This window comes from Onychostruthus taczanowskii, unplaced genomic scaffold (assembly GCF_017590055.1).
Source record: "Onychostruthus taczanowskii isolate IOZ18803 unplaced genomic scaffold, ASM1759005v1 scaffold41, whole genome shotgun sequence".
Taxonomy (NCBI): domain Eukaryota; kingdom Metazoa; phylum Chordata; class Aves; order Passeriformes; family Passeridae; genus Onychostruthus; species Onychostruthus taczanowskii.
Genome location: NW_024501571.1, coordinates 3405739 through 3419927, shown reverse-complemented (window position 1 = coordinate 3419927; position 14189 = coordinate 3405739). Strand labels below are relative to the sequence as shown.

The 14189-nt window shown below is 43.3% G+C and overlaps 1 protein-coding gene across 2 annotated transcripts in view; it reads right to left on the bottom strand.

The window, feature by feature from the left end:
* Positions 1–5992: 5992 nt before the first annotated feature.
* Positions 5993–14189, bottom strand: part of UPF2 (UPF2 regulator of nonsense mediated mRNA decay) — a 52013-nt gene continuing 43816 nt past the window's right edge. For both annotated transcript variants that reach the window (XM_041413361.1, XM_041413362.1), the window contains exons 21-22: positions 13301–13421; positions 5993–7212 (exon numbers count right to left, since the gene is read on the bottom strand). In XM_041413361.1, the coding sequence (XP_041269295.1) occupies positions 7203–7212; positions 13301–13421 (131 nt within the window). In that variant the 3' untranslated portion in view covers positions 5993–7202. The remainder of the gene's footprint in view (positions 7213–13300; positions 13422–14189) is intronic.

The following is a 14189-nucleotide window of genomic DNA, read 5'->3' as shown; positions in this document are numbered from 1 at the left end:
TGTTCTTACCTCAAGGGACCTGCCAGGAAAGATTATTTTCCACTGGACCATAATTACCTGCTGCTACTTCCAACTGGCCAAAAAAAGAACACCAGGAGAGGCTTCAGTAACTTTGGGATTAAACTGAGCAGGCACAAGGAGTGGCAGATAAACCAGCTGGCAGGCTTGAAGGAGCGACTCAGCTTCATTTTCTCCTTTGTTCATGGGTCTTTGCACCTGCCCCTGAGCTTTAATGAATGTTTCACAGAGCCCCAGGAACCACAAACTCTGAGTGGTTCCCAAAGCTGCTGAGGGACTCTTACCCAGGACCATTATTTTCTACTCAGAGGGGTATCTCTGTATCATAAAGAAATGCAGCTGCTACAGTCTCCTCACCTGAAGGGCAAAGTTTTTTGGGTTTGGGGGGTTTTTCCCATCATTTAAAAAAAAAAAAAAGTACTTGAATTTAAAAGAAGATGGTAAATACATAAAATCCTTGCTTGACCACTGAGTCAGGGAGCAGCTCCAATTCCCACAGCGAGGGACTGCTGAGCTGCTGCTCCAGCTCTGTCAGATTTTGGCCTTACTCCTTCCCTGGTGATTGCTGCACCCCATCCAGCGTCCCCCTGGCTGCCCTCCAGCCTCACCCTGCCCACCAGCTCAGCCCCCTGAGCACTGGGACCGGCACGGGGCAGAAGGGAAGGGTTCTCTCACCTGACCTATGGCAGAGTCCTCCTGCTGTGTTTGCTGTCAGCCCCGTGTGCAGCTCGGAGGCACCTGGAGCAGGTGGGGCTGGGAAGTGCAGCTCAGCAGTGCCTTTCATCCCACTGAGCAGTCAATCCAGCAGGACATCCTTCCTCTTCCTTTCCTGCTTTGCAAATGGAAGATCACAGGAGTTACTGGAAAAGCATCTGGGGACAGAGCTGGGGCAGCCAAGGGAAGTTTCAGCCAGACACCAGCCAGAGCTGAGGCATGGCTGCTGCAGTGGTTACTGCTGAACAACACGCTTCTCACACTTCTCTTTCTGAGGTATGCACAGAACCACGTCCCTGCTCTCCCAGTGTCCCCACTCTCCCTGCCAAAGCCCCACACAGACCCTTGGGAGCCCCCCTGTCCTTGAGCCAGGCCTTGTTCAGCCCAGGAGGGATTCAGAAGCTCAGTGCAGCTGTGGCAGCATCTGTGAGTGTCCTCTCAGAGCCTGGAGAGCCAGCACAGAGCCCTGCAGCCCCCTGCCCTTGCTGGGCACAGCCCAACTCTGTCACAGCTTCCCCCTCTCACTGCTGGCTGGGGCTTCCCGTGCAAGTCCCTTCCCTGCCTGATTCAGCCTCAGAGCTCTCTGTTAGGACAGGATTGCTCATTTCCTCACAGGGCTGGGGAGGTCAACTTCATCCTCAAATGCTCATGATGGTTTTTTCCCCATAATTTCAAAGGAAGCTCTTAACTCCCTGAGATTCTGTTATTGTCAGCATCAGAAAACTGTGTAATTTTTTATCTGTTCTCTGCGTGCTTATCCATTCCCACAAGGAAGGGCAAGGGCTGCATTTCCCAGCTGGGAAACAAGGGCAGTGACGTTAAGCCAAGGAAAAAGAGCAGAGATGAGCTTGACCTTTGGGGTTCCAGGCTTATGGAGTAATCCTGAATCACCCTTCCTCTCCCACCACCACACCTGCCCCTTTGGTAGCATTCCCTTGGCAGCCCAGGAGAAAATCCAGCAGCCTGGAAGCTCAGACTCATGTGTGCCAGGAGCTGTTAATACTCTGATTAATGAAGATAAGTCACCCATTGTACTGATGCTCAGAGGGTGGAATGACACCAGAAGGAAAACAGTATCCCTACAAGCTGCTGTGGCAGGAGAGGAGACTATTTCTTCATACTTAAACATCTATTAGCAAACAGTTGTCAGCACATTTCTATTTCCAATATCCAATCCTGCACAAAAGCAGAGGATCCACAGGGTCTTCAGGCTTCACGACACAAACTTCATTACTGTGGAACATTTCCTGCCTCCTAAATGGGTTTTAGTTTGCCTGATCAGGTTTAATTTTTATTTATGGCATGAGTTTTCCAGTGAGCTCAAGCCCAGGAAATGGGCCCTGTGTGCAATTCCTGGTGCATCCTATAACAAACCCCTCAGCTCTGTGCTGAGCTGAGACTTTCCTCTGCAGTTTGTCACCCTGCAGCAAGAGTGAGGCCTTCTCTGGACCCAAAAGCTGCTCTGATTTTATATTAGCTAAGACTCACAGCCAGTAAGAAACCCCTGCTTTTCAGGGGTGTGGGATTTGGGACCAACCTGAATAACAAACCTGGTTTATTTACCCCTCTCAGACATTTCAGGAGGAAAGGAAGGGTTAGACTGTGTAAGTCCTGCTGTGTTCATCTTTCTGCTGGAAAAGAAAGTCTGCCACAGGAGGGGTGAGGAATGGTGTCTGCTGGGAACAGCTCAGCTGGATTCCCAGAGAGGAGTGGACTGAAGCTGTGTCTTCCTCCAGGAAAGGGCTCTTCGTGCCCTGGGCCCAAGGAGGAAGCCAGAGCTCCCATCACCACTTGAAAAGCTGCTCAGAGCAGAGGTAGGAACAGGCAAAGCTTCCTCTGAGCTCCCTCTCATGACTTGGTTATCTTCTCTTCCATCACAACTCCCAGCAACTTGTAGGAATTCCATTTGGGAATAGTACAGCAGCAAGCCCAAACCTCCTCCAGGTGGGTTCTCAAAGCCTCACTGACACATTCAAGTCTTGCTTCCCAGGAGAGCTTCTGATTTTTAGCTCACCATGAACAGACAGATGTGTGTGCATATGTATATCATATATATAGTGCAAATAATTTAAAAATGGAACAAAAACCACCCCCAAAACAATTAAGGGGTAAATACAGCAAAGTTTTCAAGCTCTTGGGCTGTTGACTGGCTTGTTCTCGGCAGCAAACGTCACTCCACTTTATCCCCTGCACAACAGAAACTTTCCTGCTGCAGGTAAATGTCAAAGCACAAATAAACATTAGCAATAGCTAAATGTCTTCCTCCTTTTTAAGTGTCCCAACCATGTTTTTATTTGCCTGACGGCTTGGATCCAGGTAATGGAGGGAAGGAAGGAGGGAGGGAGAGAGGCTTTTACAGAACACTGTTTGCTCTTCTAACAGGGATCATAAACACAAAGTGTTTTAAGGGCACAATCACACCCTGACAATAATAACTTAAAAGCAAAGTTTATAGTTCAAACAATGCAAGTAAATATTTTGACATTTGCTCATTTGTTTAATTCCTGCTCAAATAGTTTCCTGTTCCCAGTAGACTGGGATTTCCTTAGGAGTAGCTGAAAAAACCCTATTTATAGTGGACTCTGAGAAGAGACAGCAAAGTGTCACCTCAGAGGAGCATTTTCCACAGGGCAGAAGAGTGCATGGCTGAGGAAAACCTCAGTGTGGAGCAAATTAGTGATGAAGCTCAAAGAATGGAAAAAATAAGGAAAAAATTGATGTATTTATCAGGGGGCATCAGCAGGCTCCTGGCATCATTATGGATGGATTGATTTTGAAAACATCCACTCAACCTGGTGAGGATACACAGTGCCTGAGCTCCTCACAGCCCATCCTGCTGCCCTGCCAAGCACACAGTCACTGCTCTGCTGGAACAGCCAAAGGAAAAATGCTGAGAGCTTGAGGAAAGCAGGCAGACTACACAACAGAGGTGGTTTTCTAAGCCTGAATATACATAAAATTGTGTGAGCTGTGGCAGACGTGCGTGGATGTGCTTTATATTTGTATCCACATAACAGAAACAGGCCAAGAGCTTTCTTATGCTGAGGGCCTGGGAAGTTGAGATTACAGCAAGTCTGCAAACTCAGCAATTCTTGAAAAGAAGATTTATAGCTTTTTTTTTATCACATTACATCATTGTGGGTAGAGAAAGATGCCCCACAGCATCAGCTGGAGTTCAAGGTGCTGCCTTGGAGTACTGACATTCCTGGGTCAAATTCCAATTTCAGAGCGTCCCAGACACCCTGGCTCCATCCTAGAGCAAGGGCCAACACAGCACCTACGCTCCAACAGGCTTCCAAGTGATGCACCACAAATCATGGAATGGTTTGGGTTGGAAGGGACCTTAAAGCTCATCCAGTCCCATCCAATGCCATGGGCAGGGACCCCTTCCACCAGACCAGGCTGCTCAGAGCCCACTCAGGAGCCTGGGATGGCCTCAGACCCATCCTGCCAGGTCATGAGGCACATTCAGGTTCCTCAGGTGGTCACAAACCTGTCTACTGTGATAGGAAGGACTTCATTCCCCCAAGTTCCTGCCTTGAGCTTTGGAGGCTTAAGAGATGTGGGAAGAGAAGTTACCATCAAAACTGAGGCACAATTGTTGGGTACAAACCCACACAAACAAAAGTACACTTTGTACAAACCTTTGTACAGCACACTTTGTCCGTCAGCTCACGGAGCCTCACATCAGTGAAGACAACTCCGAATGCCAGGGCCTGACTTTCGCCCAAATTCTTTCCACAGAATGATAACAGAAATCTTTTACGTAATCAAAGCCATGAGACAGTTTCTCCTTCATCTACATATGCTTTCCCAGACTTAACTCCTTGCTTGCAGGGTTGGGAGCACTGCTGCAGAAACACTCTTTGCAAGGGCACCTTCAACCAGCATCCTGTGAGAAAGGCTCCCAGGGAACATCCAACACTGCCACAGGCTGAATTTGGGATGACTTCCCCAGTGACCAGAGACACCTGTGGGTCACTGCACTGCAGGGAAAGAGAAGCAATGACATTAAACATAATTTCATTAACTAAAATAAACATCTTGTAATCTGGGTAAAGCAGCAATATTCATAGGTGACAAACACTGACCAAAACAGAGGCAAAACAAAATTCCCCATTCTGTATGAATCCCAGGCTGCTCACCCAACAATTTTAATCAAACAGCCTCTAAAGGAAGGCGAAGTTTTCTGAAGACATGAGAGGGAGCCATGCAGTCCCTGCAGCAAGAACCTGCACGTGGTGAAACTGCTGTGCAAGCAGCAGGACCAGCATCCAGCCACAGCACGAGATGTGGGCTCAGCACGTGGGAAGGCAAGGAACAAAGTGGATGCAAACCGGGTTTTTTTTCTGTGTATCATGGAACAGTTTGGGATGGAAGGGAAGGGGCTTCTAAAAGTCACCCAGTTCAACACCCCTCCAATGAGCAGGGACAGTTTCAAATACATCAGGTTGAAATGTTGCCTGTTTCCAGGAATGGGGCATCCACCACCTCTCTGGGAAATCTGTGCCAGTGTCTTATCACCCTCACTGTAAAAATTTTCTTCCTTGTATCTAATTTAGGTCAACTCTCTTTTAGTTTACAACCATCACTCCCTGTCCTACTGCAACAGGCCCTGCTAAAAGGTTTGTCCCTGCACATTCACTCACAATGACCTTTGAGGTTCTTATTCGGCATTAGAACAATTAATTTTAAAATTAAACTTCAGAAGGTTTCACTGAACTGTTTTTTGATTTCAGTCTGAAGTCAGGAAAATCCCCAGCTGACCCTAAACTATCTTTAGTAAATAATTTTATAAAGACATTTCCATTGATCCCAATTCCATCCAAGGCATTGGCTTGACACATATAAAACAAAGCTAATATTTTATTTTTATGCAGTTACTCAGTCTGGATAAATTAAATGCTTTTGAAACTAAGCAACATGTTGAGAAAAGGAAGCTGACTCTAGTCTGAACCACAATTAGATGCTTAATTTGCTATTAGGAATTGGTAGGCACTGTTGTTTGGGGAAGTGGAAATTGACCAAGGATATGGTCATACTGATGTAGGAGATGTTCCTGGAGGAGCTCAGAGTTACAAATGTGATTAATGAACACACCCATGAATTTCACGTGGAAAGAAAACTATATGAAAAAATCACATAACACTAGAATCAAAGACCTGGAATTCCTGTCCAAACTACAGCCCACAACACATCACAAACCCTTCAAAACATCATTTCCAAAGAACAAAGTGAATGTCAAGAGGCAGACACTGACTCTAAATTACAACACTTTATTGCAGCATTGGCAAAGGTCAGATTTCTGAAGCTGGTGAAGATCGGGCGGCATTTCTGTATGAAATGTTACAATTTTAGAAGTCTCTCTTCCTACATGCAGAAACCAAAACCAGTGGTAAAAAGGATTTTAAAAGAGCTAGAAAAAAGAATTAGTAGTAACATACAGATGGGTCTTGAACTCAATGAACTACCTCTACCTGAAAGCAAACAAAACCCTACACTAATAAATAACAGATTGTCAGAAACAGACCAAGAAACCTCATTTCTACTTAGAAAAAAATAAAAATTCTACTTGTTTCCAGACTTAAATCTTTTTTTTTTTTTTTAAACTTTTTGTTTGTTTCAATAGACACAGAGGCTTATCAACCCATGAAGATCAACAAAATATTTGGATCCACTCCTTGACATCCTCCTGCTATGCTGACTGGCACGTTTTGGTTTTCAATGATAGATACAATGGGCTCAACTATATCCCTGTCCTTAGGCTGGTGTCAGGCTGTTCCAAGCAGTACGAGTCAACACCCCGTGTTCATCAACTTCACTTTCTATTTTAAACCTTAACAGACATTTTACCTCCTTGGCTCTTCAGTTTTCCACCCCTCCCCACCCCCTTTCTGGCACATCTGGCAGCAAAAGGCTCTTCCTTAACCAAGAACATCCTCGCTGAGGAGTGTTTGAGAAGCTATCGTACTCGGCAGGGTTTTCTTCTGGATTTTGCTGTTTGCTCTATGTTTTTCTACTGTAGATTTGCAGCCCCCAAAGAACATCCTTCCAACACCAAGTGCTCGAGTCGGAGACAACGCAACTTGTGGCAAGTTCAGAGCTTTATTTCCCTGCACGCTGAGCTGCCAAAGGCCTTTCCCATTCCAGTGTCACCGGCTGAACTCCAGGCTGCTCCCGGCTCTCGCCGAGCTGCTCGCAGGTCAAGTTCCCCATCTCGCTGTTTGCTTCTGCTCCTATGAGAAGATTAACCCTCAACGCGGTTCCCATAACAAAAAGCTTTTTTTGGGGGGGTGGGGGGGGAGAGGGGAGGCTGCTCTTCGTGCCCCACGGCCCCAGCCTGTCCCAGGTTTCGGTTCTGAACGCTCTAGACTGACATGCTGAGATGTGTCCACTGCTCTCGTTGAATCGCTGGAGGACTCCACAACACCAGAGATACAGGACCTAATGAAATGACACTGGCGGCTGGATCAACGTCTCCTGCGGGAAGAGCGGAGAGAGGAATCAGCTCAGCCTGAGGGGCCCACAGCTCTGAGGGTGGGCGGCCCCAAGAGCAGCTGCCTCTCATTCTGATACCCTTTTACCCTCAAAGTTACACATTTCTCTTTTCTGCACAGCCATTTCAAAAGGGCACACCAGGCAGAAGCAGGGGGATAATCTGCACCTTATCGTTCCACATGAGATGCTGAACTACTGAAGCACAGCTGTGAATTTGCTGAAAAAAGAGTTATTGTAAATAGTTTTCATCTCTCTGTGCAGTTTCTTAATGCTTAGAAATTCTGCAGAAATGTTACAAATGGCTTTCTAGAGGCAAATAATTGGTTAGAACCTTTTTAAGAGTTGATTGGTGCGTTTAAATCTTCCACCATCCCTTGTTCAAGAAACACATCCCTACCCACAAAAAGTCACATTTAATTCTCTTAAGAACATAGGAATGCATTGAAGAAGGACACCAGTTTGTAGGCAGGGGATTCAACAAGACCAGGGCAATGCAGCAGCAAGGCCACCCCAGTGTCACTAATGCAGTCACTGCATCTGGGCTCCTTTTCAGCTGATTTTAGGCTGCAAATTAAAATTAATAACAGACATCAAAATACAACTTCAACATTTACAATTCCAAGGAATTTCCAGGGCTACACACAGAGATTTTTTACCATGCAACCACAACAGTTCATGTTTCTTTACATCAGTGCATAATCTTCAAGTGTTTGTTGAACAGACATTTGATGTAAACCTGGTTTTCACTTAAGATCTTGCAAGAAAAATGTTACAGATATGTTATCTGGACATAGTAACATCTGCACCTCTTGTACCAGATGAAGCTGGCACACTAATTCTGTATTTGTATGTGTTGCTTTGTTCTATTATCCTGTGTTTGTTTATATAAAAATGCTGTGTATTTTTGCCAGGAAATCCTGAGCTGATGCATCATTAGAACTCACTGCAGCACTGCTTCTATTATTTGGTTTTAACACCTGTTAGTGTTACATAAGGTAATATTCCAATTCTTTGTGGCACACTCAACATCAGAGCACTGTGCTTTCAGTAGAAAAGAACTATAATTTTTATTTATTTAGTAGACTGACATCTCACTTGCAGAATGTTACAATCGAGAGCAGACATCACTGAATTGCAGGATCATGCTTTTAACTCTCCATCTCCTCTTAAAAAATAATTCTACTGCTGATGGGGAGGGAAGGAAAAAGCTGGGACTGGCTGCATGTCTCCAACTTGGTCAAACTGACTCTCACCCAAACCAGCAGCTACCAGTGCAGGCTGGTGGCAGATCCCCGTTTCAGGGGATCACAGCCACGTGCTGCTGCCAAAAATAGCAGTAGCAGTTTTTCCCAAACCAGGTATTTCACATTTGTGTCTGACCTAGTAAACTTGATCCAAACCTCTATTTGGCAAAGTCAAACTCAGTACATGATGTAATTAAAACCATCTTGAGCTCAATGTGTAAAAGGAATCAGTTCTTTGCAGTCTCCTCCCACACTCCCCTTCCTGCCACTGACACACTGATAATTTGTATGAAATTCACACAGTCGGCTTCTCACGCCACTGCTGAGCATTAGCACTGCCTCCCTGTGACAGGGAAACACACAGAGCCTCTGACACAAGCCATGGCTGGAGCACAAAGCTGGAAGCCATAAAACACACAGAAACATCACACCACAGGCTATGAAATAATCACAAAGCCATGGCATGGGTGAAGATGGGAGAGCTCAGTCAGCAGCACAACTTTACAGCTTAAACTGAGAAGTGCCCAGGAATATCGACAATCAACTCCTTTCTGCATGTTGCTGACATCACAAGATCACAAAAATCTCTTTATTTCTTGACATGTAGAGACCTCTGAAGCTGGATTTCACACTTATCCCTAATCCCCTCATGTCCTCCAATCCACAACACTCTGTATTTCTGCAGTGCTGCATTTCTTCACAAATCTCCTCACAATCTTCCAGCCCCGAACACCTCCTCTTCCAGTTCACTCCCTGCTTTGCTTTTCTCAGCTGATCTCAGCTTCCATGCTCTTTGTTCTCTCTCCCCTAGTCACCCAAAACCACGAACAAGAAACAGAAACCACCAAGGTGCCCATTAAAAACCTATCACATCTGACTTCCACAATCCATACTGTGAACACCAAAATTCAAATAAACCACACAAGCTGGACTCCCCTAAGTAAGAGAATCTTAACTTCTGTCAGTTATAGTCTTGTGTATCCATCAAAAATAAAATGCTCTAAGTGAAATCAAAGTCAATGTGTACAGTGGGTTAGGAATTTTTTGGGGATTGGTAGCTGGTTTCCAGAGGGCCACAGAGTTGCAGGGATTTTTGGTAGGTAGTTATCATTTATATTGAAAGAACCTTTTGAAACACAGGAGTTTTTCTAACTGAGCATGGCTTATAAATACAAGTTTGCCTCCCATTCCCTCTGACCTGTAGCAGGTGTCTCTCCAGCTCTGCTGTCTGGGTCAGACTCACACGCAGCTTGCAGAGCTCAACAAGCACCATCCTGCCAAGGCAAGCACCTGAGGCTTTTCTATTCTTTTCTGCTCAGCTCCAGTGCAGTCCACCAGAAGCAGCTGCAGGATTTGGAGCCCCCCTCCCACATTCCTCCCTTTGCTTCCCTCCCATGAAACAGCTGAAAAGGGGTTTGGAATTTCTTAGCTGTGTTTGAAAGGCTCATCTCAGTAAGAAGTGAATTCAAAGCTTCATAAAGCAGCACTGTCAATGCATCAGCTACATGACAGGTGATGTATGAACTGTGTTGGCCCAAAAGTTGAAACAGGAAATCATGTTAAATTCACATTTCTCCTTATTATCCAAACTCTGATTTTTCAGCATTAATGCCATATTCTTTATGATGAGAATATTTAGCTAATAAAATCCCAGCATCCTGTTATTACTGCTATGCTTCATTTTTCTTTATTAAATGGGTTAAAGAGAAATAAGAGTCAGATGTAAGCAGGAGACCTGAGATCACCATTTAACTTCAATATGATTTCATTTGCCAGCCTATACCTGCATCCCTAGGGGAACTCTGGACACAGGCAGGCCCTATACTATACTTTCAAAACAGCAACAAATTTTGAGGCTGCATCTTTTAATAAGGAGAGGCTTAACAAGATAAAATCCTTGGTAAGGCCCCACTTCTCAATGGAAGAATTACAGGGAGAAATTTGACTTTTTTTGGTAATCAATGTTTTTAAAATTATTTTATGTAATGGGGTTATTTTCATTTCACTTTTAAAACCAAGCCATTTAATGGACCTCAATCCCCTTAAACAAAGGAAAATCACTTTATATTTTAAGAAGCTGTTCCTAATGGTACCAGTCAATTTTTATGATAATCCCATCACAAAAAAAAAATTACTTTAGTGAATTTTGTGCTTTCTGAAGGTTGTAGTTTAATAGCTTGAGAGCCAAAGGCCTCTCTTACCACACAAATGCTACAGAACTGGAGGCAAGAGAGAAAATTGTTTTCTTCCCAGGGCTGCTGAAGCAAATCAAGGAACTCTACTATTAATGGAGTCACAGTAAATTATCTTTAAGTCCAGTCAGCCTTAAATGTACAAGTCCCAGAAAGAATCTCCTCCTTGCAGGATCAGCAAGTCTCAAAACCTGAGGCAATACAAGCAGGCAATTCCAAACAAACAGAAACAAACTCCAATTGTTGATCCAGCATTTTGCACACACTAATTAATAAGAAATCTGACAAAGCTTACAAATATCACTGCATTTACTTTCGTACAGAACAAGGACATTAGCACAAGAGGAATAAAGTAAAAAACTGCAGAAGATTTATATTTTTTTAAAAACATATAGAGGGCTAATTCCTTAGTGAGATCCAGCTGTTCAAGGCCAAAAACATAGGGAAGAACCCAATGCTACCTTCACTAATTTCTGAAATGAACTGCTATAAGAGGTAGATTTGAATTTAACTTCCTAAAAGGTGTTTGAAACACAGTGCTTAGGGTATGTTTAGCAATGAAAAAGCAAAGGTAAAAACAACAAATCAATTTCTCTACTCTCAACACTCCCTGAAATGCAAGAAAGGCCTCATTCCTACCTCAGCTATCAGAACCTGTCACATTTTACATTACAGTGGAACCAACCAGGAGATTTATTTGCTTAGATTATCCCTAACCTCAAGAATTTTAAAATAATAAGTCGTGTACCTTAAAGAAACCAGCAAACTATTATTTCCAGTAAATTTGAGTTATTTTGCAAGAAAATAACATTTCAGTTGTGTTCATGTACAAAGAAACAGCAACAACACAACACAGTGTCCTCGTGGAAGTGCAAGATCTGTGTTACACCACTGGTTCTACCAGGCAGGAATGTGAAACCTTCTCTACACAGATATTAAAATTAACAGCTCAGTTGCTATCTGCTCAGTGAGACCCTCCAGTATCCTCAGAATTTACAGGGTAACTTTTTAACAAAGCATGAGGGGGGTCTGGGCAGAGACTGCAGTGCAACCCTTAAAGTCAGAAGACAATTTCCAATATATCCTACAAATCAGAGGCTCTAAGAATGTAGGCAACAGACAATCTGTGCCAGTGGGAAGCCATTGGTGGACTCAGTCTCCAAGAAGTAAATGGAGTTAGGAAAAGTACTAGTCCCTTACTGCAGGCTGAGATGGCTCAACTGATGCATGACTGCCAGGCAGAGCACTGCAGTACACAACAAATAAAATATACCTGCTCAAACAAACTTCCTGGTCTCTGCTCCAAGCAGCTCATGGATTAAAAGGAACAAAGAGTAAACTCCATAATACAAAACTACATCAGAACTGCAAGTGCATGGCACTTGAATAAACAAACACTACTCAAACTGTTTGCTGGATAACATCTGACCTATTTCAGCCAAGTCCTAAATTATATTTTCCCTACAACATCGAAATATAAAAAGTTTTCTAAAGAAAATAATTCAAAAGAAATCTACAGACACCACATCTACTGGTCTGGCTGTTGTATTTAAAGAATAACTGCAGCATTATGTCTGAAAGAGCAGAATGCTGCAGCTGTTAATGAAACACCTGCAAGTGTTGTGGCAATTCAGTGTACCTGAACACTCTGTATTCCTACAACAGCATTAGGTCACAGTGATATGAAAAAGCTAAATGGAAAGCACTGCTCATTTTATTGAGTTACATCTGGTTAATTTTTTGTAAAACATTTATTTTAAACTGCAATACTTTTTTTTTGTACAAGTAGTGTCTGTATGAGGTCTCGATGGAGCGAGTGATCATCAGGACATTATCAAATGATCATAAATATGTACCATGAAGAAGTTGGAAATGCTACTGGAACACAGAAATAGTACATTACATTAACTTATTTGCAGTTTACAAAGACAGACCCATTAGGAGGTAAATTGTCCCTTCCCAGTTGCTGCTCCTATCAATCCACCTTCAAAATGAACTTGCAAAGAAAAGAGAAACTTGGAAGCAAGTCTGCATTTCACCGAAACTCTGTCTATTCAAATGTGTGCTGCAGGGCTAATTTAATGGTTTATTTGCCAGCTTATTCTGAGTGAGAAAAGACACATACTAAAGCCTCAGAACAATTAAGCAATCAGGAATGACTCTTTTCATATTAATGCTGGTTTTGGCAAGCTCTTGCACACCATAGATTGAAAATTCTGCTCTGTCTTCCCCACCTTTACTATATTTACTTCCCATTCAGGGCATCAAATACAGAGGAATAGCTGTCAAATTCACCCCACAGAAAGAGTATGAGAATTTCTGCAGATACTTAAAAAAAACCCAATCCTCTCCCCCTCTGATGGAGAAAGCAGACATACATCTTTTCCCCTACAAATAGAGGTTCAGATTCTAGCAGCCATTTCACAAATGAAAAATAATCTTTTGGCTTCCAAACTGTCACAGAGGTAGACACTGTGTTAGAAACACGGAACACTGCTTGGCATTTTAAGAGAATGCTTTAGAATGGAAACGACTGCCCAGGCACTCACTACAGAGATGATTATCTCTTTCAATTATGAAGATAATTACTTGCCTAGAACCAGAATTACCACATTTAAAGGAAGATTGTCCTACCTCCCACCGGTTTTAAAGATTAGATCTGCATTAGGTGCTCCCTTCGGATGCTGGTAACGAGGCCGCCGCTCACGATTAGTATTTGCTGGAGCTGGACGCTGTGCCAGAGACTGCAACATTTCTGGGATTTCAGGCAGAAGAAAAGGAAACAGAAGAAAGTTCAATACATTTTCTATGGATCATTTTTACACAGGAATTTACACATGCATATCTCACTGCCATTTACACTTACACTTCGCTGTAGAGTTAACACTCAAGTTATTCCGTATAGGTTAATCACAAGAAGTTACAAATTGCATCCACAGCTTTGATAAACCCAAGCTACCCCACAATATGAACCTGCATTTCCAGATGTTCCCGCAGAAGGAACTGCCAGCAATGGTTTTCATCACAGATGCTCAAGAGAAGACCTGCAACCTTTTCTTTCTAAACACATCAGCCATCACTTTCTTCATCAATGATCGCGAACAAAGACTCACAGCAGCACGAGTGGCCTCAACATTAAACCTCCCTGGAATAGTAACAACTGGACAATGCTGCTGCCAATTAAAGACTCAGCAAGAAACCTGTCCTAAAATTAGGCATTGCCAGTCAGGTATTTAAGTCTAAGCTTGGCATAATTGGATCATTTTCCAGGGAAGACAGGCACCTGAAGAAGGTGACTCAGCTGACCTACATTGCACCAGCTGTCCCACGGATGGAGTTTTTCACTCATCACTCATCATCAGAGGGAATAATTTGGGTGCAGAAAGCAGCCCATACTACCCAGTTTATACCTGGACAGCCAATTTATGGGCAATTTAAACTAGGATAGTATTGTATTTTGACATTTGGTAAATCTTAATTTCTAAAACTATTTCATTTTTTAATGATTAAAAAAAATGTTTCT